This window comes from Archocentrus centrarchus, chromosome 10 (assembly GCF_007364275.1).
Source record: "Archocentrus centrarchus isolate MPI-CPG fArcCen1 chromosome 10, fArcCen1, whole genome shotgun sequence".
In the NCBI taxonomy this organism is placed as follows: Eukaryota; Metazoa; Chordata; class Actinopteri; order Cichliformes; family Cichlidae; genus Archocentrus; species Archocentrus centrarchus.
In genome coordinates, this window is record NC_044355.1 from 17,272,803 (window position 1) to 17,299,501 (window position 26,699).

At 43.4% G+C, this 26,699-nt stretch overlaps 4 protein-coding genes across 4 annotated transcripts in view; 2 read left to right on the plus strand and 2 right to left on the minus strand.

Annotated features, from left to right (window-relative positions):
• Positions 1-15,904, minus strand: part of frmpd1b (FERM and PDZ domain containing 1b) — a 30,196-nt gene extending 14,292 nt beyond the window's left edge. Inside the window, exons 1-11 of the mRNA XM_030738996.1 lie at positions 15,684-15,904; positions 9,688-9,826; positions 7,654-7,764; positions 5,481-5,653; positions 4,077-4,179; positions 3,815-3,860; positions 3,355-3,459; positions 2,867-2,962; positions 1,230-1,355; positions 1,010-1,129; positions 198-331 (exon numbers count right to left, since the gene is read on the minus strand). Of these exons, the coding sequence (XP_030594856.1) occupies positions 198-331; positions 1,010-1,129; positions 1,230-1,355; positions 2,867-2,962; positions 3,355-3,459; positions 3,815-3,860; positions 4,077-4,179; positions 5,481-5,653; positions 7,654-7,760 (1,010 nt within the window). The 5' untranslated portion in view covers positions 7,761-7,764; positions 9,688-9,826; positions 15,684-15,904. The remainder of the gene's footprint in view (positions 1-197; positions 332-1,009; positions 1,130-1,229; positions 1,356-2,866; positions 2,963-3,354; positions 3,460-3,814; positions 3,861-4,076; positions 4,180-5,480; positions 5,654-7,653; positions 7,765-9,687; positions 9,827-15,683) is intronic.
• Positions 15,905-16,938: 1,034 nt separating this feature from the next.
• Positions 16,939-18,715, plus strand: tomm5 (translocase of outer mitochondrial membrane 5 homolog (yeast)). The gene is made up of 2 exons (XM_030739823.1): positions 16,939-17,162; positions 18,390-18,715. Exons 1-2 carry the CDS (start codon positions 17,042-17,044, stop codon positions 18,422-18,424), a joined length of 156 nt encoding a protein of 51 aa, XP_030595683.1. The 5' UTR covers positions 16,939-17,041; the 3' UTR covers positions 18,425-18,715.
• A 353-nt stretch (positions 18,716-19,068) lies between these two features.
• LOC115787195 (zinc finger and BTB domain-containing protein 5-like) lies at positions 19,069-21,613 on the plus strand. Its single transcript, XM_030739778.1, has one exon. It carries the CDS (start codon positions 19,492-19,494, stop codon positions 21,484-21,486), a length of 1,995 nt encoding a protein of 664 aa, XP_030595638.1. The 5' UTR covers positions 19,069-19,491; the 3' UTR covers positions 21,487-21,613.
• A 164-nt stretch (positions 21,614-21,777) lies between these two features.
• Positions 21,778-26,332, minus strand: grhpra (glyoxylate reductase/hydroxypyruvate reductase a). The gene is made up of 9 exons (XM_030739447.1): positions 26,139-26,332; positions 25,818-25,948; positions 25,391-25,463; positions 25,186-25,302; positions 24,974-25,062; positions 24,733-24,834; positions 22,732-22,867; positions 22,476-22,606; positions 21,778-22,367 (listed from the first exon to the last, which is right to left on the minus strand). The coding sequence occupies exons 1-9, from the start codon at positions 26,222-26,224 to the stop codon at positions 22,246-22,248; spliced, it is 987 nt and encodes a 328-aa protein (XP_030595307.1). The 5' UTR covers positions 26,225-26,332; the 3' UTR covers positions 21,778-22,245.
• Between the last annotated feature and the right edge of the window lie 367 nt (positions 26,333-26,699).

A 26,699-nucleotide genomic window follows, 5' to 3' on the forward strand; every position in this document is an offset into this window, starting at 1 on the left:
CACACATTCTAAACCTATCCCATCGCATTAATAGATTAGGCATTTAGTGAGCTGCTTCATCCCAGACAAATCACAGTAATTGCAGCAGTGGAAAAATGTCAAACCCCTATTACTCAAAACCTATAATGAGGAGTGCAGCAATTACAGTGTCCTACAAGTGTGACCCCTAAATGGAAACACGCACACATATGACTCACGTAATACTCTTGATAGAGGTCCTGGTCTGTCCACAACTATCTAGTCTCTCATGCATGTGCAGGGCTGCCAGGCGGAGTGCAGTGTTACACTTCATCTCCACTGCAAAACGCTCCTGCAGCACATCTCCAACACTCTGCAAGCAGAAATAATCACAGTGTCAGTATTATATAATACACACACACACACCTTACACCACACACCCTGAAAGGATTTTTGTACCAACATGTTCTGCATGTCAGACATTGTAAAGCACACAACTTATGAGCATATTTGTAAGTGAACCAATGACCCAGAACTGACAGCAAAACATACACAATAGGAGGTGAAGACAATAAAACAACAAAGCGGCATGACATAAGCGGCATTCCCCGTCTCTTTAGTGTGCAACAAAAGCACATCCAGATCACATGTAACACTCAAGAATGAGTGTCATCAGAGCAAGTATGTTCTGCTATGCACAGAAGGACTACCGAATGTGAACAAGTTGTTACTGTACGAGGCCACAGTACAAAATAAAATGAGTTTAGTATCATTTTAAACTAATATAAAGACATAAGGAGCAGCTGCATGTTGACTTCAAACATCCTCTCAATTTGAAATTCCCTATTTTTTAAAATATTTTTAGTAGAAGTTCAGATCACACTCAAGCGTAACATGGGTCCAAAGTTTTATTTTCTGTATGTACATTTAGATTTATTTTCTGTGAGGGAAAAAGGACCAAAGCCTCATAGTGAAGAACTCAAAACAAAAGTCTCTGAGGTGAACAAAGAATGACAGTAATGGTAACAACAACTAAAGGAGCTTCTCTGACCTGTAAAAAGAAGTACTCAAAGGCAGAGGGGTCATCCTGCAGCAGGTCTGCTGGGTCTCTGGGGATGAAACAAACCCTGAAGAGACACCTGTAATCGTGGGAGTCTTTCTTTTGCACCACCTGGTGAAGACAAAAGATGGAGGTGGAAAATGTTACCATTGTAATGTTCATACACAGCCATGAGATATGTTTGAATGGATTTTTCCATAGTTTCCTTCACCCTCTGAATGAGCTCATCTTCATGCAGCAGCAGTAGTTTGGTGATGCTGTACTGTTGCTCTAGCACCAGGGCAAAGTACTCAATGGCCCGGATGGACAGTTTATCCTTCAAAGTCAGAACAATGTCCTGGAATGACAAAAAAACCAACAGTTCACACCTCTTAGACAAACATGTTTCATCCCATTCTGCTGAAGGCAAAGAGACAAATCTCATTCCCTTTATCAGATTTCCTTTGACTGGGAAAACAAAGGCAAATACAAAAGCTGCTGTAAAAAATAATACTATTCTCATAAAGAAATCAAACCATAACTTGTGATGCACTTAATTACAAATACTCCCAGTTGGTCCTAATAAGCGTCTTTCAGCTACATCCATCTGTGTGCTTGGTCTCATGACAGCTGTTAAGAAACCGAGGAAGCTTTCATTGGCTCTTCAGAGAACAGTTGGATAATCATCCAGTACTGTGCAAGTCTTGAGTCACCTCTAATTTCTTTATCATTTGAAAAGAAAATGGGAAATAAGTTTGTCTCTTTATTGAAATATATGTAAACATAAATGAAAATACCGTATATAAGGCAAAAACAGAGTATGACCACTGACACTGCCTATCAGCCACTTTCCAGATGGTGCTGCATGGTGGATCAAATTCTGTTGGTATTTTTTTGTGTTCATAGTTCCATAATTTTGATAAGAACCTCAAACAATGACAGAGACCCCACCGTTTTTACAGATAACTGTGGACACTGTTTGCCTCTCTCCTGACCTCCTCCATAATTTCATATTTGGAGTCATCATGCCATCATGATGCCATCAGACCTGTTGCCACTGATTTCCAGTCCAGTTCTTGTGTAATTTGGCATACCTCAGCCTTTTTTTCCTGTTTCCCTTCCTAAGAATTACAGCCATCCTTCCACTGAATCTGTTTCTGTTGGGGCTTCAGTGCACAGTAGATGGATCACTAGATGCATCTCTCAGGTCCTGATTCAGGCCTTTGCTGAATTTCTTAAGGACATGACTTTCACATACTATTCATTTGCTGTAGATAGTTTTTAGGCCTGCCACTTTTTCTTTTGTCCTTTGGTATCCAGTTTCCTAATTTTTTTAAGGACACATTGCACAGCATGCCAAGATATGCCAGGTTTTAGCTATTAGCTCTTTGGAAATCACTTTGTTGATCCAAAAATACTTTGCTATCTTTAGCAGGTTTCTTATTATTGGGGCACACTGCTGTTACATAACAAATATATCAACCATGAATGATGCAGGGATCTCTTGGGTCAGTGACTTACAATATCCATCTAAAGGTACACAAGTAGTAGCTGTTTTGATCTGTCATTACAGAGTATCCATCAGGCCACTAAGTGAGCTACTTTCAGCTGCTCCCTTATTCGCAATGGGTCTCCACCTCAGGAAGCTCCACGTGTTTGATCTGGCAGATTTTTACATTCCTGGTGCAACCCCAAAAGGGTTTGGGTCTCCTCCCATCCTGGGATCAAACCAGGGAGCGTTCACCTGTTAGGTGAACATGTAAATGACTATACCATGGAGCCATCCCATCAGGCCCCCAAGTAAAAGCTCTAAATATGCTTTTGGGGTAAATATTTCTAACTAGGCCGGTAATCCTGTTTATTACATACCTTGACAGTGGTGTTGTTGTCGAACTTGAAAGCCTTGGTCTGTCCGTTCTCTAAATAGACTTTCAGAACATTGGGCAGGAAGAGAAGAGAGTTTCCCTGGTGGAGAGAAGTGAGAGATGTGGTCAGACAGGATCGATGTCAAATGAGAAAAGATCAAATCTTAAATGATTGCGAGAAATGTTAGACCATAAGCCTTAATGAAGAATATTTCATTATGTGGAAGATCGAGAATTGAAAGTCATTCTAAGAAAAGAAACCTGCATAACTAAAATATGATTTTCTCAATAAAGTGTCCGTTTTGCATTTTGTCATTATAAGAATTAACATGAATCAAGGAAACGATGTGTTTTATGTGAAAAATATGAAAGAGACTTTTGAAAAGATGCATAAATACAACTGGAGGGAGTGAGAAACTCTAATGTTGTTTTTCTATTTTGTTTTTTCATGTGGGAGCAGCGCTCCTTCTGTAGCAGATAAGGTTTTCTCACCTGAGTGTGCCCATTGACCACCACCTCCTCTGCAAAGCGCACTTTAACTGGATTACTCCTCAGACGAGCTCTCTTCTCTGCTGACATAATAGATGACTTGGGATTCTGTAGCACAGCAGCAGCACACACACACACACACACACACACACACACACACACACACACACACACACACACACACACACACACACACACACACCAGCACATTACTGTACATGATGGAGACATGAGGAATACTGAAGCCAACAAGGTTTAAGATGCAAACATTCAGAGCTGTACTCAGAGGGTCAGCACATACATCACAGGACAATGTAAAGTGGTTAATCCTGCCAGAAGATGCAAGCTAACAGTCACATGCTCAGCAGCACACAGACAGCTTATGTTTATGAGGGACGGTGTAATAACATAACTCTGTGTGCTTGCGTAGAGAGGAGCTCATTAATGTCTTCTTTGTACTCACTGTCATGTGCCGCAGGATAGTCACATTGATACAGTCTTCCAAGTTCCTGAGTGGAGAGAAAAAAAGCACTCATTCAAACACATGCGCAGTATGGATCATAACCTTTTTGTCCAGCTGTTAAGCACCCACCTTCTGCTCTGACCTCTGCCGCTAACTCGCTAAGCCTCGTACAGGCACAGCCACACATGCATCACCCTCACACTGCCAACAACAGCTATAACACATTTACTAGATCGATAGCTCCATAGATAGTTCTCCTCACCTTAAGACGTTTTCCACCTGCTCTTCACTCAAATCCTCCATCACTGTATCATTAATCTGCAGCACCTGGTCCCCTGGGAATAGTATCCCATCTGCAGGACTTCCTATACACACACACACACACACACACATACACACACACACACATACACACACAACACAGATGCACAAATTCACACAATGAAAAGAGTGAGCGCTTGCATAAAACAAAAACACAGCTGCACATGTAGAGACAAAGGGAGATACACACATTTTTAGGCACGCACGCACACACACACACACACACACACACACACACAGAATGGCACATGGGCTTGTTCAATATGGCTGACTCAACAGTGTTCGGCTGAGCTCTCCAGGACGCGAGGGGTTACAGTTATTCTGGGTGTCTTCCAGCCCAGCTCTGCTCTGCTTTCTCTAGTTATTTATACTCATTTGTCTTCAGGCAAGCGAGCACAACTGAGGCACAGCAGTTTCAGCTTACCCTAACACACAAGCACACAGACATACTGAGCATCTGTGCACGTAAACACGTACACCCACATATTTTTCGCACACCCAGTCTGCCTGGCAAAGCCCTGTCTGTGCCTGATTTGTGACCCACTGAAGGCAAGCTGCACTGCACAGCAAGCTTTTGCGCACACACAAGCCAAAGTCCCCTCCTGTTAAGCTTTCATAATATCTCTTCTTCTTCTTTCTATCCTTCTTCATCATCCACCTCTTTCCTTCATCATCTACTAACAGGGCCTCTCTCCCGTACATTCCCGAAGTGTCACCCATCTTTCCCCCTTCTCACTGCTCTCTGAACACTTTCACACTCCTTACTTTGCTCTCTTTGGTCATGTTTGCACTTTGGGTGTGCATTCCCCTCTGGGTCTTACTGCTGGCATCTTCTCTCTCAATTAAATCTTGTCTTCTGTTATCACTTCCCTCTCTCTATCTGACTCTCTCCTTTTCTTTGGCAGCAGATAGCAACTAAAGCACTGGTGGCAGGGTGGGACCCTCCTCGCTGCATTTATCAGCTTATTTTACAGGCGAGACATAAAGTAATGGCTCAGCATCTCTCCCTCTTGCTCTCACTCTCGCTCTCTCTCCCCTGCTCTCTGTCTCTCTTTATCAGTCTCTCTATCCCCCCATAAAAGTTGCCTAAATGAAAAGTGATTGAATTTAGAAAGGATGAGCAGGTGGCTCTGTTGTTTCTGTGGCTTCTCTGGCACCATGCCCTGCGGCCTGAATGCCAGGAATGTGTGTGTGTGTGTGTGTGTGTGTGAGAGAGAGAGAGAGAGAGAGAGAGAGACAGAGATGGGGGGGGGGATAAATATGCCTTGCTGCACGCAGAGAAGTGTTGCATAAAGCAGGTGGCAATTTGGTAACACTGACTCGAAGCCACCACAAACTGGTGTACCTGGGGCGATGTCCCTGACCAGCAGGGGGGCGTTTGTGGTGAGGGTGAAGCCATGTCCAGTGCTGCTGTCCAGAACTGGGTCCCTGGTAATCTGCAACGTGAGCTTGGCCTGGAAGTTCTGATTGGACAGACTGTTGGAGCGCTGCGACCTCCCATCACCTAGCAACCGCTCTCTGAGGAGGTCAAACAGGGTGATAGGTTATCAGACCGGAGGCAACATTAGCTATTCAAGCAGATCAAAGAGGAGAAAGTTTACTTTTCCCTTTTCCAGATCATGTTTCTCATTTATTACACACTGACTGCTGATTAAAACGTGGCACAGAAATCCCTTAAATCCCAGTATTTCCAGCTCCACAATTCAAACAGCTTCTATATATTTTAGGCCGTAATGCAGCCTCTCATTTCATCCACTGTCAAAGAAAACCCATTTAAGCTCCTCTACATTTAAGTAAACTTTCTTCTGATTGGCTGTCTTTCACAAACAGAAGGTTAGAACAGAAAGTTTCTGGAGTTGCTACGACCCCAGCCAGATATAGTAGAAAAAAACTTTCTAAAATTGAGTGTTTCAACCATTCGGTCTGAGCTTTTGGCTCACAGGAATACACTGACGGCTTCATTTAGAACCTTGGATGTTATCATTCATCATTATAACACATGACACACTTACCCATTAATATGAATAGGGAGGTGTGTCCAAACTTTTGACTGGTACTGTACATTTTAGTTTGATTATCAATACTAATTGATTCAATTATTAAATTGTGCCAAACAGCTAAACAACAACAGTCACATAGTAAAGATTAGCATACATCATTATCTTGAATGGAAATAGGTTTACTGCAGTACATGGTGATACAGTTTGTAACTCTTAGAGTGGCCTCTGTCTGCGTCTTCCTGTCATTGTTTGGATGACAAAATTAAATTCAATGCCACTCCGTTTGCAAAAAGGCGTGTCAGAGATTGTTCTTTATACTGACAGATCAGTTTTACTCATCTTCAATTGACTCCGCTTCGGTTTTGCTATGATTTGTGGGTTTTACAACCTCAACATGATTAACAAAAACAGGGCGGGAGAATATTGTGTAACTCTGCCAAAAGACCGTTGGCACTAACTTGAAAGATCTTGGCCATGTTTGGCAAGTAAAAGCCCCTCAGACCAAAGGTCACTCTGGCAGCTTCTCAACACCCTCTTCATACAGGGTTTCAACCCCAGCCATGTGAGAGGAGGTGCTCTTTCCTGAGGAGGGCCAAAGCAAATAAATATATGAGATCATTTGTTCTGTCAGCTGTTGGATTGCTAAACAAGCTGCAGGCCAGGGTTTTACCCCGTTTTGAACTGTGGACTTTGAGTGCAGTTGCAGCTCAATGCAAATTTTTTAAGATTGCATTTAATGTATGTTTTTTTAAATATATATCTGTCTATGCTGATTTATTCACGATGTGTCATGGCTGCGTTGACAACTGTTTGCAATCCAAAATGTCCCTCAGGGACAATAAAGAATATCCATCTTCCCCAGGAATTACTAGGAGGAAGTTTACTGAGATTTCTCAGCAACGCATTCTTTGCTGAAAACGAGAAACCTCTTGGCAGACAACAAGAGCATGAAGGATTCTTAAAAGCATATTTGTGGTTCACTGTGGTGTGTGTTTATGTATGAGAGAGGGGCAGTCAGGCAATCAGGGTTTGAATATGTACTTAGCTATGTGGCTCAATGTGTGGGTGCAGGGAGGAGATTTGGTTTGCGTGTGTGTGTGTTAGTGGGTCCATACCAAGTTGAGAAATACGATTTCTTCTTCAGTTTGTGCCTCTTTTTTTGTTGTTGTTTTTTGAGTACTGTTTCCCCATTTTAAGGTGACAGCTAACTCATAATGAGTCAATAAATTTCCTCAGTATACTGAAAAACACACACCTGTACTTTCCACATTTCTTTCTACATATTTTTTTGTCACTAGAGAAGTTGGCAACAGGCCTGGAAGTAGTTAAAGTTGCTCTTCCACTCTATATGCATTGTATTGTTATTTTTACCATATGTATTTCCCCCCTCTTTTATACTGCATACTCATTTTCTTCCCATCAAAATCCACATTCTGAAAATCTATGCACTGGTGCAACACTTCCACCACATTTTTAAAGCATCTTTTCCCTCAGCTCAGACTCCTTTTAATTCTGTACCTGCTAAGTGACTCTCGAGTGCGTCGTATTATTGTTCCCACCACCTGCTGCACCCGACTGGCCCTCCGAGCTGGAGACCTGCTCCTGCATCGCTCCTTCTCCTCCATTTATCTGAAGTGACAAAGAAAGAGAAGCTCATGAAGACACAGAGGGAAAGGGAAATGTGGGAGGAAGATGAAAGGATTTGATGGGATAAATTAAACGGGAAACTGCTTAGAGCTTAGTTCTGTCTTTTTGGACTGTGTAATCAGTGCAAGAATTGGGCTCCAGCTACATTTGCATCTAGCCTGGCCCTTTTTTATATGCACCACATGTAGCCTGCCTTGAACACAATGAATAATCAGATGTGTGAGCGGAAAGCAAAAAAACCAAAACAAAACAAGGGGGGAAAAAAGCTGGGAGAGAAAGGGGTTGGGTTTAGCCAGCATGAGCAGCAACACATGTCAAAATGACCTGATTCTCAAAAACAACAACTGCACCATCGCACAATAAAAGGAGTCTCAAATATGCCTCAATATGAATATTTACAACATCAAGACTCTGCAGTTGTACATTTTCTGTTTAGCTTGCCCTTTAAACAAGGGGGTGGGGAGGAGGGCTCAGTTTAACCCTGGGGAGTTCAACTGAATGCAAACCAAATCTCAAGACTTACGGCCCCCGTCAGAAGTGTTTTGTTTCTGTCAGCCAATCAATACACTGCAGCTGGAGAGGCTTGTAGAGCGCCTGATAATTACTTGACAGTGGCATAAAGGGGAACTGAGTTCTGCTGAGTTTTGTTTTCAGCTGATACTGCTTCATGATATATCTCCTGTTTGTGGCTGTGCTGGACGGTTTCACCCAATGAAAGAGAGAAAACAAAAGGGAAACTTTGGCAGGGACAGGAAAAGCAGTGACCTAGACCTGATCTGTTTGGTAATGATGATGAATGCCCCCCTGAAACTTAATGATCCATACCTTGGCCTGGGGAAGCCAAGCCAAGAGTTCAGTCTGATCAGCCCTCAGAAATATGGATCACACTGCTGCATGCCAATGGTTTTGTGAAGAGCTTAAAGGAAGCAGTATTCTGGCCATCTGCCACACTTGTTCCTAGCATTTGAAAACACGCCTGCGTCCAATAAATGAGATGAGTCATTAAACTGGAATTACCTTACTGTATTTCTGAGTTATGTGAAAATAATCCATACTGCTCTGTAAGCAATAGATATTAAGCAGTAGTACTTTGAGAAAAAGTATATTTTGGGGGTAGAATTTGAAATTACTTCTTTACTTCAGTTTCACTGACACTTCTTTCACTTTTACTACAGTGCATCTCTGCTGAAGTGATCGCTGCGTGTAGGCCAGCGCTGACTAGCCTTCCTTAGCAGTAGTAAAACATGCAGTGTAGGTCTGTCCTTTAAGAGGATTAGAGGTACTCGCTCTGCACAAGCCTGCAATGGTCAGGGTGTCACTTTAGCACCTCCTGCTTATCCGGATAGAGCCAGATCAACATGGATGAGGAAGGCTGAGTGAGAGTAGGTAGTAGACAGATGCACATGAGGAACTAAGTGTGCTTAGTAATACATCTGCCCCCTTTGATCACTGGAAGAAACATTATGTGTTAAATGTGCAGGTGTATGGATGGGTATATGTATGCATGTTGAAGTGCTGAGTGGGATGATGCTTTTTGCTGTCATTCTCCCTCTCTCTCTCTCTCTCTCTCTCTCTCTGCTGTATTTCATTTTCTTTCGCTCACCTTCCCTGTCCTTGCAGGGCCAGGTAGTCATCTCCAATGACAGTCTCTGTTGCCAGCACCAGTCAGTCACTTTTTAGATACATGCACACACTAAGAACTCCTGAGCACTTGAGGAACAAGTTTAATATCTTGACACTGAACAACTGCAGCTCATATTTGTAGCTTCACTAGTAAAGCTAGTCTAGCAGATCCACGAGGAAACACACTGTGGCTGCACTTCCTTCATACTTCTGGAAAAGGCAGAAAAAGCAAACAGCCCAGTGTTTGGCATTTTAACTAAAGACTGTGAGAGCATGACTCACCGTGATGTAGCTTGTCTCTTCAAGACTCCGGAACAAACGTACCCCCTCGCCCTCTCAGACATCAGCTCTGGATTGGCTGAAAAGAGGTGGAGCGGGGTCTTTGTGATCATCAGGGCTAGTGCCAATCTGGTGCCGCCACCTGTGCAGAGCAGAACACTATCAGGGAAACCTGTCAAAACATTTCCATATGATGAGTTATGAATAGAATGAAGCAGGAAACGACCACTTTTAGATCTGATTAAGCTCTATCAACTGAACTTTTTAACCTATTCATTAAAAGATGTCAGTATTTCCTTGTGAACATATAAGTGTGTCAGGCAAAGCAGATGTGAGCATGAAACAGCTATGCGGTTGTGGTTTTCCAAAAGGCTCCTCCTCTGGTCCCAAAGGCTGGCTCTCTCTCTCTCTCTCTCTCTCTCTCTCTCTCTTTCTCTCTCTCTCTCTCTCTCTCTCTCTCTCTCTCCCTCTCTCTCTCTCTCTCTCTCTCTCTCTCTCTCTCTTCCATCCACTGTCTTTCTCTGCTCCTCCACAGCCTCAAAAGCTCACGGCGATGGGGAGACGAGGCACTCCATCTCAGTCTGGTTGTCTAAATTAAAATTTCATACAGCCCAGTTCAGTTAACAATTCAGTTAACTGGGTGTGCTCTAAAAGCAAGGAGGACAGCCTGTGAATCCCGATGTGGTGGAGAGCGAAACGCTGCCAGGCAAACAGCGATCTTGGCCAATATTAAAAGGGGACGAGTCTTTCATGTGAACATCAGGGCAGATATGTCAGAAACCTAAGCCAACGTCTGGTTTGGGGAGAAAAAAAACAGGCTTTATTGTGTAAAAGCCAGGCTTTTGAATTAGGAGAAACACTGGATAGACATTCTTGATCTCATCTAAGGAAACCACCTCATTTTGCACTTGAATGTTGATCTGTGGCGTAAACTCTCACTCTTTGTTGCTTTCTTCTATAAGAGGGAGCAGAAATCAAGGAACTGATAGTCCCCTCTGTGTAGCTCTTCCATCAGGCCCTGTGTCCCACACACAGAGCTCTTTCACGAGGCCCATGTGTCCCTCAGAAAAGGCAGCAGAGGACCTAGACCCACACAGACTGCAGGGCACATGAATAATGCATGGGGCTAATGCAGCTAGCTCAGCCTCCAACCACCTCCTTCTGCCACTTTGCCAACACAGGCAAGAAGAAGAAGAGCTGAGCACAGAAGGAGAGAGGGACGGGTGGGGGTTGGAGGGGTGAGAAGCAGGGGGAGAAAGGAGGGGGGCCCTAAAGGGGCTGAGAAAAGGGGCAGGGATATAGAAAGAGAATTGGTCAGGGCAAAGAAAAGAAAGAAAGGACAGGATATTGAAGAGGGAATAGAAAAGAGGGAGAGTTTTAAAAAGGGTGAAGAGGGCAGCAGCAAAGAAATGAAAGAAGAAAGCTGCAGGAGAGGACAGTAAAAAAAACTGATGGGAGTCTGTTCAGCAGGAGGAGTGGGGAAAAGGTGGTCAATACAGGGTTTTTACCACCATTTGAGAGAAAACAGCCAAACAGCAGCAGCTGTTAAAGAATAAATACACGACACTCAGACCTGTAGCATTTTCACAACTCTCCTCTCTGACTGTGAGAGATCGCTTCGGTTTTCTCATGATGCGACAGCATTTTCATTTTATCCAGTTTCAAACTTGACACGGTGGAATCTGGTGACGAGTCTGCTCCTAATCTCCCTCTGAATCAATAGTGAATCTTTAAATGCCATCCTGCAACTGTCATGTCCTGAAATCCCCAAGCTCGCCATGCAAACAACTCATCAGCAAGCCTCAGAGCCTGCCTGGCCTTTCACTCAGTCTCCCTCCTCTTTTTCTCTTCATCTTCTCACCCCTACACCAGTCTTCACTCTACATGGAGAACATAGAAGAATGTTGTTAGGTAATGAAGCCTGTCTTCACTCTTTTTTTCTTTTTTTGTCTGTGTCTGATTTCTCCAAGAAAATCCCTCCCCCTCTGCTCATTTCTTCCAACAATGTCTCTCTCTGTGTCTGACAAAACAGCCAGTTATTTAATCCCGGTTCGAGGACACATGCAGTTCATAAAATTAGGCTACTCCACTCTATCCTCAGGAGGCCGAGAGGTGGTACTGAACGGGCAGTTCCTGTGCAGTCAGCTGAATAGAAAACAGTTTTAAGCCCAATTAGCACTGCTGGGACAAACCGGGCCACGTCACTGCAGACAAACCTTTACGTGGCACAGAGAAGTTTCATTAGGGCATGAAGCCACTGACTCGACAACAGATTTTATTTAGAAAAGACCGGTTGAATCTTTTGGACATCTTGTTCCCAAGCTGTCCCGCACCCCCGAAACCGCTCCCAAGCCGAGCACGACACACCGGATACAGCTGCACCACATGAGGTGCAGGACAGCAGCAGCAGCAGGGGTTGGTTCAGCAACTCCACATTTCATTCTGGCTCACAGTTGTTGCCAATAAAGTTGGACTCAGACTTCAGAGAACATTCAGTCCAACAGCAGCACACTTGGCAGAAATGACTGCGTGCGTGAACGCTTGGAGGACTGGAGGTGGGGGTGATTTAATGTGAGGCAGCTGAACTGATTCAGATTTCATAAATGCAAAGTTGTAAACATGAGGAACAACAAGCAGAGCAGACAATACACACCCCCAGAGTTAGTCTGGGTCCAGGATTTGTACTCTGTTTTTTTACATACAGCAGGAAGATACTTTACTTGTACTGAATGAGTTTAAAAATAAAGTAAATATATGCTCGAATGCATCTAAATTGGAGAAACATTTGAAATGTGTTCTTAAGAAATCTAATAACTTACAGATGGAAGGCGCTCTCAGGTGCTCAGAGTAACTCAGTGTGTGTAAATAAGGAATTGTAAAGCATCTTCTACTGTAAACGTCTGCAAGAACCTCTGTATGTGGATGGTGCATAACCAGAGAACTTAAAATGGATCAAAAAATAATGTTAAAATTGAGTTAAAGCAATTTAACAGGAATCCATCATAAATTATCAGATGCTTTTCATTAAAGAGCATGCATTTATATGGCAATTTATCTGCATTTATTAGCCACTTTCTCTCAACAAACATCATTTTCACCAATAATGTTGGCAGCCGTTTTTGGAGGGGCTTTAATAGCCTGTCTAAGGTACTAAGAAGCTCCTAAAAGGAGCAGGAGTTGGGGGATCAAACCACCAAACTTGTGAAGGGCGACCCACTCTACCACCTGTGTCACCCCATACATAATATTGTAGTTTTAACCAGACTGACACCATGGATGCTACGATTTGGCAGACTGAGCTACATTAACAAAATGGACATATTATCACAATATTTGATGGAGACATTTAAGGCACAAAGAGGATGAATCCAACTGACTTTGGTGAGCCTCTGACTTTTCCTTTAGTGCTACCATGAGGTTGATTTTCAGGGGATAGTTTAGTCTAATGAGCTTGATGATCCCCTATCAGGTGGATTGGTACAGCCTGAACCATGAAATAATTGCCAGAGTGTGTGTGTGTGTGTTCTTTACATGATGCAGCATGTGGCAGGAGTCCATGCCATGCACTTGCAAAAATAAAAGAAGAAAATCACTGATAAAGTCCGTTTTCAAAGAAGAGCTGGTTTTCTTGTTTAAGTCCACTCGTTGCCACTGTTGTTTGTTGTGTTTTGCTGGTTATTTGCTACTGTAACGTGTCTTCCAGACATAATCCCATCTTCTGTTTTTCATTACATCTGTCAGCTCATTCCATTAGCATTATGAAGACAGGGCTCACCCTGCACCACTTGTCCCCCCCCCCCCCCCCCCCCCCCGCCCTCTTCATCTGCGACCTGGCAAAGCTTGAGCTCCTCTGTGCACTATTAAATAATGGGTCTTTTAATAGTACATTGCGTGGTATCACAGATCTATGTCAGCGGTTCTCATGGTTCCAGAGAGAGACAGACAGCAAGAGAAAGAGAGGAAGATCTTGATGTCTGAGGAAAGCTTTTGGATGTTTGAGGATGATAGATGTAGCAAGTCTGGAATTTCTGCAACATTTTTTTCTTTTTCTTTTTTTTTTTAGCTGTCTGAGCCAATTTCCTTAAACTTGGTGATCTTTCAAGAGCTACACAATACAGGTCTTATCTTTAAGTAAAAGTAATAAGAGGGCAGTCTGGTTGCTACAAGCTATAATAATGTCTCAGCTCTGTAATAACACAGATACAGCAGGCCTTCAATATTTCATATCACAGCAACGAACAGAAGAGAAGAAAACCTGATTATAAGGACCCGATGATTTGCTTGGGCTTTTAAGGCAAATGCTTTTCATTCTCAAAGTGTTTTTCTATATGTTCACCAAAAAAAAAGGGGGGGGGGGGGGGGGGTTGGCCTACATTAGGGTACCACTGCAAGTCAGTGGTGCCATCACCAGAGAGCTGTCACATCAGTGAGGTCATGTCTCCTGTCTCCTCTGCAGGAGTAATACTGGTACAGCTCGAGGGGAAAACAGGTGTAAAATATTCAGTAATAAACACCTTAATATATCTACCAACTGCAACCACTACAATCAAATTATCAAACCCTGACCCACTAACTAACTGAAATGTTCCCTGTACCTCTGTATGATAACGCGAACCAAATATGAATTCTTGAATAGGTCATGTATTGGTCAGCGTATTGGGCTGGAGCAGCAAAACACCAGCTCAGCAGCACAGCCTGCCCCGGAGACATGGAGCTGAGACTAAAGATGAAGAGAGAGGGAGAGGATGGCTGGCTGCGGTTAAGTGGGGCAGAGGAGCAATCAGCAGAGAAGATCGAGGCTAACGCAGCCAGGCATCAAGTCTTTCCTGATGTTCAAGTTCTGCCCGTCGCGTTTCTCTTCAGGCGGAGTGACCTCAGAGCAGCAATTCCCATCACATGCTTTACGGTACATCCCTGAGTCATAGCACAAAGCCTGCAGGAACAGAGGCGGCGTGCTCACATGTACGCACACTAAGTGAAAACAGCGAAACCCTGAACATCCGCTGCTTTTTATAGAAGCCGCACACTGCAGCACCAAAAATGGCACATGGACCGCCAACAGAAGCATATGAAGCTATTAAAAAATCGCGATTAGTGGAAGCTACGTTACCACACATGTCTGAGCCGCAATAAAGCGGTCACGTTAAATCATGCCATGCATTAAACGAAGGCCCCAGAACGGCAAAACGCATTGTTCCGGTCTAGTTGTGTTGCGCTTGTCATGCCTTGCACAGCACGGGAGAAAGCGCAGGGAAAGGGGGCTTTAGAAACAGCCAAAGGATACAAGCGAAGGAAAATCGGAAGAGACGACTGTCTCTGGCTGGCTGCACATCGCCTACGCCCATTCATAATGTGCGTGTTTTACTACCCAGACTCCTGGCATCCCCCCCGATCCGCGAGGATTTAGTCCGTGCTTTTCCCATCTGTAGCTAGTGACGGTGATTTCACTGCGCACACGACAGCGTGGATTTCCAATACCGCTGCATAATGCATGTGTTTGTGAATATGGTGAATTATAGAATGGCCACTATTATTGTATATTTTTTACAATTACAATTGCGGCAAATACCAAATATTCTGGGGTTGTGAGATTTGACCTCATCGCCTCTCTTTATCGCTCACAAACCTTTTGTGAATGCCTTTTAAAATCGATACCTCCGTTATCACAGGCCAAAGACTAACTTTGATCAATGGCCACAACCATGCCACTCAATGCAGGAGGCTAAACAAAGGGAAAAAACAAAGGTCACTCTTTTGTTGATTCCATTATAGCGTGATCTTAATCGGATTTAAATCTCTCCGCCACCTCCCTCAAATAGGGACCCGGGTGTGCGTGAGTTGTGAAAATGACCATTAGTTAAATTATTCATATTCAGATGATAATCAGTACAAATGGCAGGACTGTCTGGACGCAAGGTGCCGGTCGGCGCCTGCGTAACCAGTCGGGCGCTCCTTTCCTTCATCAAACAGCAACACCGCGAAATAACGAAAGGACTCACCTCGTGGTTGATCGGGAGACAGTCGAACCGGGAGTCTGGGGGTGGGTATGTGGGTGTGTGGGTAGGCTATCCCCCCTACTAAAAGATAAGAGTGAATTTCACTGGAGACGAAATCTGCTTCTCGAAAATATCCTCTCGCGCCAGATGATGATGGTGATGTGGTGTGCGGGGGGTTTGGCTAAAAGCTGGATGCTGTCATCGTACTGGGACTGCTCCCTGCCTAATCCTCGGCCCTGAGCTCAGAAATAACCACCCCCCTCCCTCTGCTTGTCTCTCTCTCTCTCTCTCTCTCTCTCTCTCTCTCTCTCTCTCTCTCTCTCTCCCTCTCTCTCTCCCTGCCTCCATCGCTGTCTGTCCGGGAGGACCCCCTCATCCCACCCCTCCTCCACAAGGTCAGTTACACCAAATGAAAAGAATGAGAAAGAACTGGGTTAAACTAGTTAACGATTCATTTGGTCGCTTCTGATAAGTTCTTCAGTTAGTCTTTTAATATTTATGTATTGATACATATATTATAAAATGTTATTTTAATTTAAAATCTCATCCTTGTATTCTGGACAAAGTCAGATGTGTTGAAATAAAATTCAGTTTACCTTTTTTATATTTGTTTTAATCACATCCCACCATAACTTTAAAAACAAACGGCCCGCATGTGCTGTGCAGAGCAGGAATTTAGCCAAAGGCCCCAGACGGCCGGTTTCCCGAGGGTTCCCGATTTATTGTATGTCAGCTGGTTTCAGGTAATTTAGTTAATTAGAACTTTGCCTGGCATCTGCACCCCTAATACACAATATCACTCAGTTAAATAACAATGGCCCCGCAGCGAGTCCTGTGCTGCTGCTGCTACCAATCTCAAAAAATGTAATCACTTCGTAAATTAAATGTGTTTTAACCGAATCACCAAAAACGCGGTCAACTGGTGCCAAATTGACCCTGGTGGACCACATCCAAGAAACCTAAATAAATAAACAATAATGATGATGATCATATATGTATTTTTTTCTTAACATTAAATTAACATTACATTGGATAAGCCTATTTTTAAATATCCAGCAGGACATACACAATAATAATACTATGTATAAATAAAAAAATAACAAAACAAAAAACAAGACGACAATGAATGAATAAATAAATAAACTACCACAGTTTAAACTAAAAATACTATTAACCTGCTGTAGCCACCACGTTCGCGTTCTGGTTCCTTTGTGCGGTTTGTCCCTGCGTACGCACCGTATTTCGTCGTGATTTCCGTTGTTGCGTATTTCCGGTTTAGGTTATTGCGTCCATGCGCCTGACACGGTGAATTGTTCAGTAAAGCTCACGGGTGAACCACTCCGAGTAGAACTACAGCTACAATGTTTAAACTGGAAGGACTCGGACCCAAAATGGACCCAGAGGAGATGAGGAAGAAAATGCGACAAGATGTAATCGCGTCTTTACGAAACTTCCTTATTTACGTCGCTCTGCTCAGAGCCAGTAAGTAGCGTCAGATGACATTGTCAGTTAGCTGAATGGACAACCCAGAGGTATTTAATGCGGTTCGTTATCGGTGAAGGGTCCTATTTGCTCACCTTCTGTATGTAATGATCAGGCACGTGAAGTAACCTGAGCACATCAAAATGTTGCTCCCATCAGGCAGCACCATTTATTTTTTTAGTTCTTCTAGATTTTGTCAGGAAAATGGGAAACCGGTGCAGCAATTTATTGAAACGTGCAAACATACATGGAAATACAGTATATGAGGCAAAAACCGAGTTTGCACAATTCTAACAGGCTTGACAGTCAATAATTGGTGTGACTAAATATACCTATAGTTACTCACTGTTGTACCTCTCTCCTGACCTGCTCTGTACATACTGAAATTTCAAATTTGGAGTCATCACTCCATAAGACCCGTTTCCACTGATTTTTCAGTCCAGTTCTTGTGAAATTTGACCTACCTAAACCTTTTTCCCCCTCTTTCCCTTCTTTAACAACGGCTACTTGACAGCCACCTTGCAACTGAGACCATTTCTGATGAGACTTATGAAAATAACAAATATAGCAGCTGAAGGTTCAGATGCATCTCTCAGGTCCTATTTCATCTTTGCTGATTTTTTTTTTTCCTTTCCTTAAGGACATGACTTTCAGATACTGTTCATCTGCTGTAGATGGTTTTGTTGTTGTTTTTTTAAAGTCCTGCCACTTCTTTAGTCTTATACTTGTCCATTTCCCTCCCCTTTCACATCCCTTAAGTTAGGTGCCTGTTAATGCATGACTGAGTCATAAATCAAAGAATAAATAGAAAAGTGGCTTAACAAACACACCAAAAATAAAATACATTCCTCTGAAAATGTTCAGGTACAACAACCGGACTGAAAACGAGTGAAAAAGCAGCCAATGTCCAAAGAAAAAAGCCTGGAGAAGTATTGCTCAAGACCACTTAAAAAATATATTTAAGAGAGTCTGATTCTTTGGAAGCAAAGCACAAAGAAATGAGGGGCGACTCAAGACTTGTGCACAGTACTGTATATGTTGGTGTTTGTGCACGCCTGTCTTTGCTGTCCTTCCCCTTAAGAGGTTTACCTGTTATAGGTAGGGGCCAGACCCTTCTACAAATGGGTTTTGTTCAACTGTATCCAAGAACTGTCTTTCTATTTGGACTGGAGCTCAGTGCAGACTGGTTTTCATGCGGTCCTGACCTCACGTGTTCTGTGTTTACAGCGCCGTATGTGTTAAAGAAGCTGGACAGCATATGAGCGGAGCAGCTGGTCACCTCCCTCCATTCACAGAGAGCTGATTGCATCAGAGATGGCATGGATCTCCAGAAGCAGACGGCTGGATCCATTACAGCATCAGTGGAAAATTACCAGCATTTGTCCATCACTGCAGTGGAGAAACCAGCTCGTGCACATTCAGTTTTGTTCCACGTTGTGAACTTTTTTTTTTTTAAATGATTATTATTAAAGCACTGTCATTCTTTCTTATATCCATGTTTTGTCTTTAATAGTGTTTCTTCCAGATGTCATAATAAAGTCAAACCATGTTTATTTTGTTGGGTTAAAAGTGTGATGTTTTTTCAACCCTGAATATGTGAGAGATATGCTGAAATAACTGCATAATAAATACGGCAGATGTATTAGATCAGGAGAGCATTTTACTATATAGATAAACTACTACTATAAAATTATAGAGACTATACGGTTCTTTTTCTTTCTCGCTCACTCAAAATAAACCCAATTGCTGCTGCATTGTTGCTACATTTTTTAAAAAAAAAATTTTTTAAGGGTCTTAACGACATGTTTGTGATCACGTTTTGACTGGTTTGCGGCCGGACTTTTAAATTTTACCATGTGGGGGCGCTGCTGCGTAAGTTGATGAGACTGCAAGTGATGGACGCGTCAACAATGGAAGCTAAACCGGGCGATTGTATGAGGTCTGTGGCTTACTAACCTTATAACACTTAAAATACCTGCAGTTTGATTTTAGTTTTGGTGAGGAGAGCATCAGCTGTGCGCGCGTCGTTTAAAGCTTTTGTACACACAGCCGGATCCTCCGCATCCCTTCGCGTTGTTTTTGGACCAGGCCCGCCCATACTCCAGCATCTCTAGGAAAGCCGCTGAAGGCAGACAATAACCCCGCTAAACATCGGAGGCACCTGCTGCCAAGAGGCTGTTCCCAGCAGGTAAGATGTGGATGAGAAGATAAGCTCGGTTCCTCAGCAGTTTCTCCCGACGACCTTCGTGGTGCGGTTGCAACGGACTCAATGGATGCTTGAAAATAGTCTGATATCCTTAGTATTAAGTAACCAGCTCCGCCGGCCGTGATGAACTTTCCAAGTCACTTCCAGCATATTTTCGAGCAGCTCAACCACCAGCGCCTCCACGCTCAGCTGTGTGACTGCGTTGTGGTGGTTGGAGGCCAGACCTTCCAGGCTCACCGCTCCATCCTGGCAGCATGCAGCTCTCACTTTAGGGCTCTCCTCAGCTCCAGTGACACCGCTGATGAGACTGGAGGTGAGGAGGCTGACAGGTGCCGAGGCGGCCCCAATGTGATAGAGCTTGATCCAGAAGTGGTCACCCCAGAGGCCTTCTCCACTCTGCTAGATATGATTTACACCTCCACTCTTTCCCTAGGGGCCTCCAATGTGATGGATGTGTTATTGGCGGCATCGCACCTGCACCTCAACACCGTGGTCAAGGCCTGCAAGATACACCTGTCCAGGAAAAACTTCCCTGCCTCCCCTCCTAAAGGTTGGAGGTCTGTGGAACAACAGCAGCAGCAGCAAAGTCCATCTTCACAGGCAGCAGGCAGTTCACAGCAAAACGTCACATCTGCCCTGGAAGAGGACCTTGATGGAGTGGAGGTGAGTCAGTCTGGTGGGGATGAAGACTGTGTGGTGATAGTGGGGCATAAGAGAAAGCTGGAGGAGGACAGGCTGAGTGACAGGAAGAAAACCTGCAGACTGCCTGGAGAAAACTATAAGGAGTGTTCGCCTACTGTTACCAGGAGCTGCGTGAGCCACAACAAGATAGGAGAAGATCTATTGTTCCCAGATTGCCTGAAGATCACTGAGACACCCTGGGAAAACCAAGGTGATGAGGAGGAGAAGAAGTACAAAGCACCCAAGGGAGAATCAGAGGAAATCCAACTGCCAAGCCAGTCAGACAGCAGCATAGGAGGCTTGTGGGAGAAGGGTGAAGATACAGATGGAGACAATGTGGTCAAAGTAAAGGTGGGAGAAGAAGAGGGAGACAAGCCACAGATGGCAGTGATTGAGGTGAAAAAGGAAAATCTAAGCTCATATTCTACAGATTTGTTAACCAGTAATTCTCCTCCGTCTCCGCTGGAAGCCTGCACAGACAATTTGAATGCACACCTCAACAACGAAAAGATGGCATCGACCAGCCCAGCGGGGTGTGTTGTTAGCTCTTTACAGTCGCAGCTGTGCACAGATCTTCACACAGAGGAGCAGAAAGAAACTGGAGATTTAGGTGAGGACTCTGCAGATGGTGAGGGACTGGACAGCCTGTCAGAGCTGGCCTTTTCCTGCTTCCTCAATCCCAGCAGTGAAAGCGTCATGGGAGCTCTGGAAGATGATGACAGTCTAGCCAGCCTCACAGCAGCCGCCACAGCCGCTGCTGCCGCCAGCGAAGTTCCTGCAGTCCCTGTAGATGCAGGTGAACAGAATCAAAAGTCAGAGCAAGCAAACACATCTACTAGTCAGTCTTCAGACTCTTCATCTTCTCTTGTTTTTCCGGTCACCTCTGTCCCCTTGCAGCAGCTTCTCCCAACTCAGAGCCCTGGATTTAGTGATACCATCATCCTCCAGCCCACCCAGAACTCTCTGGCAGGGTTCTTGAGCAGTGTCAGACCACCGCTCGATGTGGGAGCCACTGTCGTTCAAACCACGAGAGCTGGAAAAAGGTCAGGGGCAACAACCTTCCGTCGCATCGCCCCCAAAGCACAACCTGGATCAGAAGCCGGCACAGAGCCTCCTCTCGGCTCAGGGGACGCAGCTGACCGGCCGCCTCTGACTAGAGCTTCAGAGGATGTTCTGTCCAAGTGCAAGAAGGCAGCTGCTGAAGACCATGTGCTGTTGGTGGAAGGGGAGAAGAAATATGCCTGCAAAATCTGCTGTAAGACCTTCATGAACTTGACCGACTGCAAGAAGCATATTCGTGTCCACACAGGAGAAAAGCCCTATCCCTGTCCCAAGTGTGGCAAACGCTTCAGCCAGTCCTCCCACCTGTACAAGCACTCGAAGAACACCTGCCTAAACTGGAAAGATGACCAGTCTTTTGCAGACACTTTGCTCTAAAGTACTGACAAAAGCCTTAAAAAGATCACAAAAAAAAAAAGAAAGCAATCTGAACTGCTGTTATTTATTTTTACTCTTCAATTAAATTAAACTCATAAAATGTTTCCAAACTGAAGCAAATGCACTGAAGATATTCTCAAAGATGATTTATATTACTGCTGTTATAAGTTGAAAAGAATAAAAGATTCATTTGGTCATTTTTTATTGATCACAAATCTATTTTCAACATGAACTCATTCCAAATGACACTTTTGTGCACTGAAGTTGTGTTTTTATTCTTCAGAAAGAAAGAAAAAAAAAAAAAAAAAAAAAAAAAAAATCACATTTCATAGAAAACTGGAGTGTTATGCCGTTCAGTAACAGTAGACGAAGTATTAGCAGAGAAAGTGCAGGTAAGGAAGTACATGATGTCAAATATTGCATTTAAAAATGGGAGAGATGAGTTTCCATGTGGAAGACAGCATTATAGTGTGTTTTATTAAGATTTAAGGTTAAAGAGTACTGATGGTTTGTTCATTAGGCTGTTTTTAAAGAATTTGAATATATCTTGTAAAACTGCACTGATCATTTCCTTCCTCAAAAATGCACACTAAATATAACAAAGTGTTAAAAGTGACAGGTTCCAGTTAAAGTATGAAGCTAACACTGATCATGTACCTCACCATGACTGAACTACATTCTTGCTATTCTTTTCCTCCACACCACTTCGTTATTGTTTCTACTGTCACCAGAACAGGCTCAGCGGTTCCATTTCAGGCTCTACAGGGTGAGTTCACTGGGCATCTCTGTGCCCTGTAAACCACCCAGAAGGTTTCGCGCCGCCAAGGCTGACATGACGCCTCTCGTGGAGTAGGTGGCACTGCCGATGTGAGGTAACACCACTGCACAAGATAAGGGAGGACAGAAAATATATTTTAAACAGTAAATCAAACATTTGACATGTTGGACAAAGGGGTCAGAAAACACACGGCACAAGCTTTCTGACTCACCGCAGTTCTTTAGTGTGAGAAGCGGGTGGTTTGTTGGAAGTGGCTCAGGTGTTGTGACATCCAGTCCAGCTGCAGCTATCTGACCACTGGTCAGTGCCTCGTACAGATCCTCCTGGTTCACCACAGCCCCCCTAAAGCAAATAATTCACTATATCATAACAGGGTTTACTGCCATTAAAAGAAAAGAAAAAAAAAAAAAAAAAAAAAAGTACAAGGGCACAGATTATCATCCCAATCCAATCCTCATCAACACTACCTGCTAGTGTTGATGAAGACTGCTGTGGGTTTCATCTTGCTGAAGAAAGCCTTGTCACACATTCCCTGGGTTTCTGGTGTCAGGGAGCAGGAAACTACTATGAAGTCGCTCTCAGACACAAGTGTGTCCAGAGGAACTGATCAACAGAGAGAAGAGGTGACAGAGGACAAACATGTAGATTAAAGGAGGAAACAGTCAGTAAAATATCCAGCTTTACCATCCCCAAACCCTATTTCTTGGTTTTAAAATGCTATAAGCCCATTGTAGTTCCCCCCAAAATTGTTATGTACAATGTAAATAATAACAGAAAGCAGTGATTTAAAAATGATTTAGCTATATATGAAAACATCAATCAATCATTCTTTTTTTTTGCAAAGTGTTCAATTTGAATTCAGCACTTGCATCACCTTTAAAAACTGGGAAACAAAAGGCCTGACTGGGTATAAAAAAGAGCATCTGAGTGAGCCTTAATATTGGAGAGGTTCACCACTCTGTATACACTGCACGTGCAACAGCAAAAGTACACTCACCATCTATGCGTCACAATATTAAAAGATTAATAGAATCTGGAAAAATATCTGTATACAAGGGACAAGGTCAAAAAGCTAAGAATGACTGATCTTTGGGCCCCTGGGCAGCGCTGCATTAACCGCAGACAGGAATATGTAGTAGAAGTCAATGCATGGGTTCAGAAACACATCTAAAAACAATCCTCAGAGAACTGAGTTTGTAACTCTAAAATGAAAAAAAAAAACAAAAAAACACAAACAGCAACATCCAGAAATGCCTTTTCTGGGCCACAACTCATTTACGACTGACTGTTAAAACTGTGCTCTGTCAAATGGAAGTCATGGACACCACATCCTCCAAGCTTGTCAGCAGTGCACAGCTAAACAGCCAGCATTAATGGTAGCATTAATAGCAAACCAGAATCTGCATGTTTTCCACAACAGAAGTCTCGGTACTAAACTGGCCTCCCTGTTACAAAGACCTCTGAACTAATCTATTTGGTGCATTATGAAATGAGAAATACAGCAAAGGAGTCTCCAACCTGATCAGCAGCTGAAATCCTTTATTACGCTTTCAAAACGACAGCAAACACAAACAAAGTGATGTTTAAAGAAGAGGTATTGCACTGCATTGTAAACCTGCCATTGTCTCAGATTGGTAGGATTTAAAAAAAAAAAAAAAAAAAGGACCAGCATTCTTACAAAAGCTTTAAAACCTTTCTGACTTCACCACACCCACCATACAACATATCCTGTGCCCTGTTAATCCGCCGGACAAACCAAATAACTCCACCTTTTTGGCCTAGTTGGCCTTTTGCCTCTTTACCATCAGCCTGAGAACAGTTAAGAAGTCTCTGCTTAAACCTTTCATTGAATTGATTACCATTCAATGTAAAAGGATATTTCATGATCACATGAACCGATATTTACATTAGATCCCTGTATTGTTACACTGAAAGACAATGGAAATACAAAGATTATGGATGCATTTGTGATGTGAGATGATGTTATCCTAATTTATTTAAACTTTTCAGCAGTTTGATAGTACTGTGATTTGGTTTGATCTTTAATTGTAATTATTTGTACTTATTTTGATGTATTAAAAATAATTGTTTTTTTTTCTAATATATACATCAATTTTCAATCCATCTAGCCATCCATCAATTAAATCTACTTAATCATCATTACTGCCAGAAATAAACCCTTTGGAGCAGTCTTCTGGATCCTGTGTTTAAATCTGCACACCACATCAGATGTTCTGCGAGCCAGTGCAGCCATCTTCACTGTAGTTTTTTCTGTTAAGTTCTAATTGCTACCATTTTCAGTTAAATCTTGGTTTTAAATGATGTGCAAAACACTGCATTTGTGTCCACATTTCTTTGGAAATTGGGTTGAATTAGGTTTTGCAACTTCTCCTGCCCTGCCCTTTCTACTTGACTGTGCTTTTAATCACTCCCCTCACATCGTGTGAAGTTCTCTACTTATTCCTTACCGAACTCTCCATTGACTTCAGCAGCATGGGGTTTGGCTGTTCTCCCAGAGTACAGAAGCCTCTTCACTCCGAATGGCATGAGTCTCTGAGCTATGGCCATACCTGAATGCAAATACAAGCAGTTATTCAACTATGAGCAAGTCTTTAAAACTCAGAGGAAAATCAGATCAGATTTTGCTAGTTGGATATGATTTTGAAGTTGATATTCCAAAGTAAATGAAGCAGTAACAGTAAGCCCAACCTATGCGTCCCAGTCCAATGACTCCCACAGTGCTGCCAGAAAGGCCATAACCACACAGCCAGAGTGGTTTCCACGAGCTCCAGCCACCACTGAGGGGAAGAAAAAGTATGACCACTGCGTAACTAAATTCAGGTACTTACTTTTGTTTTGGGCTGAAAAGTTACAGAAACAAAAATAAGGTTTACACTGATTAGTGTAAATGTGGAACTGACTTTTTCACCTCCTCCACTCCCTCCGGTAATCTGCGAGCGGTGGCCAGCAGCAGAGCCACAGTCAGCTCTGCTGTGGCATCGGTCAGGACATCCGGAGTGTATCCAACACGAATGCCACTGTTGGAAACAAACAGCGGTATAACTAAGAAAGCATGTGACATCTCCTCCTGTTAGTTAACGGTGAAGTTCAGTCGGTGAAGCTCACCGCTTTTTGATTTCATCAAGGGCAAGGTGGTCAAATCCCACAGACAGGGTGCTGATCACTTTCAGGTTTGGCCCTGAAATCAAAGACAAGCTGAGTAACCTCTTAGTTGTACTCAAATTCTGAGGTTGAAAGCAACGTGAGCATCTTTACTGATAGAATATAAACTGAATGATTAATAAATGAATCAATACACTAATCAATACTGCGTTTTGATTGGCTCTAGTTAGGCAATCACATGTGAATCTCACTAAAATTGCATGGCTTATACGGAGTAAAACTCAAAGATCTAGACATAGGGAGGTGGGGGGGGGTTCTGATGTGAGGTGTTAAAAGCTTTAGTAAAATGCCCCACGTGGTCACCCCGTGTTTGCCCGACAAAAGTTTGTTGGGATCTGGTCACCATCTGAGGACCGTGAGTGGTGAGTACCTGCGGCCTCCAGGACCTCGACATCGATCTTGTCTGACAGCAGACACAGAAGACCGTGAGCCCCCTGAACACCGTTGAGAAGCTCTGCCCTGGACACGGGTTCATCGGAATCCCACTGAGACACCTCACACCTGCTTCCAGTGAGACAGGACCAGACGCGTGAGGCGGCGTGTCATTTAAACACACAAGCAGAGGAAACTGACAGCAATGGTGCCGGAGTGTATAAGCGTGAATTACAGCGTCGATATGCAAAGCACGGAAGGCATTTAAACACTGTTAAGGACAGCTTTTTGTTAATTTAAACATAAGAATACTTCGTACACTCCAGCCGCTGACAGGATCTTCATCCCCTCTTGCGGGATGCGCCTCGTTATGAAAACCTTCATGAGTTTTCCAACTGTCTGCATCCCACTTTAACGGCAGGAATGACTCTCGGTCGTCTTCCGGCAGAGAACCGCTCAGACTGCAACTTGAAGCTTTTAACCTTCAACGTCAGCAGAGCCCGGACTACTCTTGAGACGCCAGGAAGTAGTGGAATTCACATCACTGCGCCTGCGTCGGGTAGGGTGTGTGTGTATTTTTTTTTTTTTTTTTTGGATTCCCACGTAATTGCAATAAAGATTAAAAAATCCTGCTTTCTGACTTGTGGGTCACTTCAAAGACTATTAAAAGTCTGGTTCTATGCGTTTTTACTCTTTTTTTTGGGGGGGGGGCGCATTTGGGACTATCAGGGAAGCATCTTAGTAAAAGCATGTTTACATTACTCATCCGATTTTGCCTCTTGAGACAGGACTGTGCAAAAACGGTAGAAGTAGACAAAGTCTGGTTGTAAACCGCTGCACAAATTAAGTTTTCTTTGTCGGGGAGCCTCATAGCTTACAG

Excerpts from the sequence above, each read along its gene's own strand:
- tomm5 (XM_030739823.1), top strand. The coding sequence starts at position 17,042 with ATGTTTAAACTGGAAGGACTCGGACCCAAAATGGACCCAGAGGAGATG. Across the intron at positions 17,163-18,389 it reads CGTCGCTCTGCTCAGAGCCA|CGCCGTATGTGTTAAAGAAG; the intron begins GTAAGTAGCGTC and ends CTGTGTTTACAG.
- grhpra (XM_030739447.1), bottom strand. The coding sequence starts at position 26,224 with ATGCAGACAGTTGGAAAACTCATGAAGGTTTTCATAACGAGGCGCATC. Across the intron at positions 22,868-24,732 it reads TGAAGTCAATGGAGAGTTCG|TTCCTCTGGACACACTTGTG; the intron begins GTAAGGAATAAG and ends TCTGTTGATCAG. Across the intron at positions 22,368-22,475 it reads TCTCACACTAAAGAACTGCG|TGGTGTTACCTCACATCGGC; the intron begins GTGAGTCAGAAA and ends TATCTTGTGCAG.
- LOC115787195 (XM_030739778.1), top strand. The coding sequence starts at position 19,492 with ATGAACTTTCCAAGTCACTTCCAGCATATTTTCGAGCAGCTCAACCAC.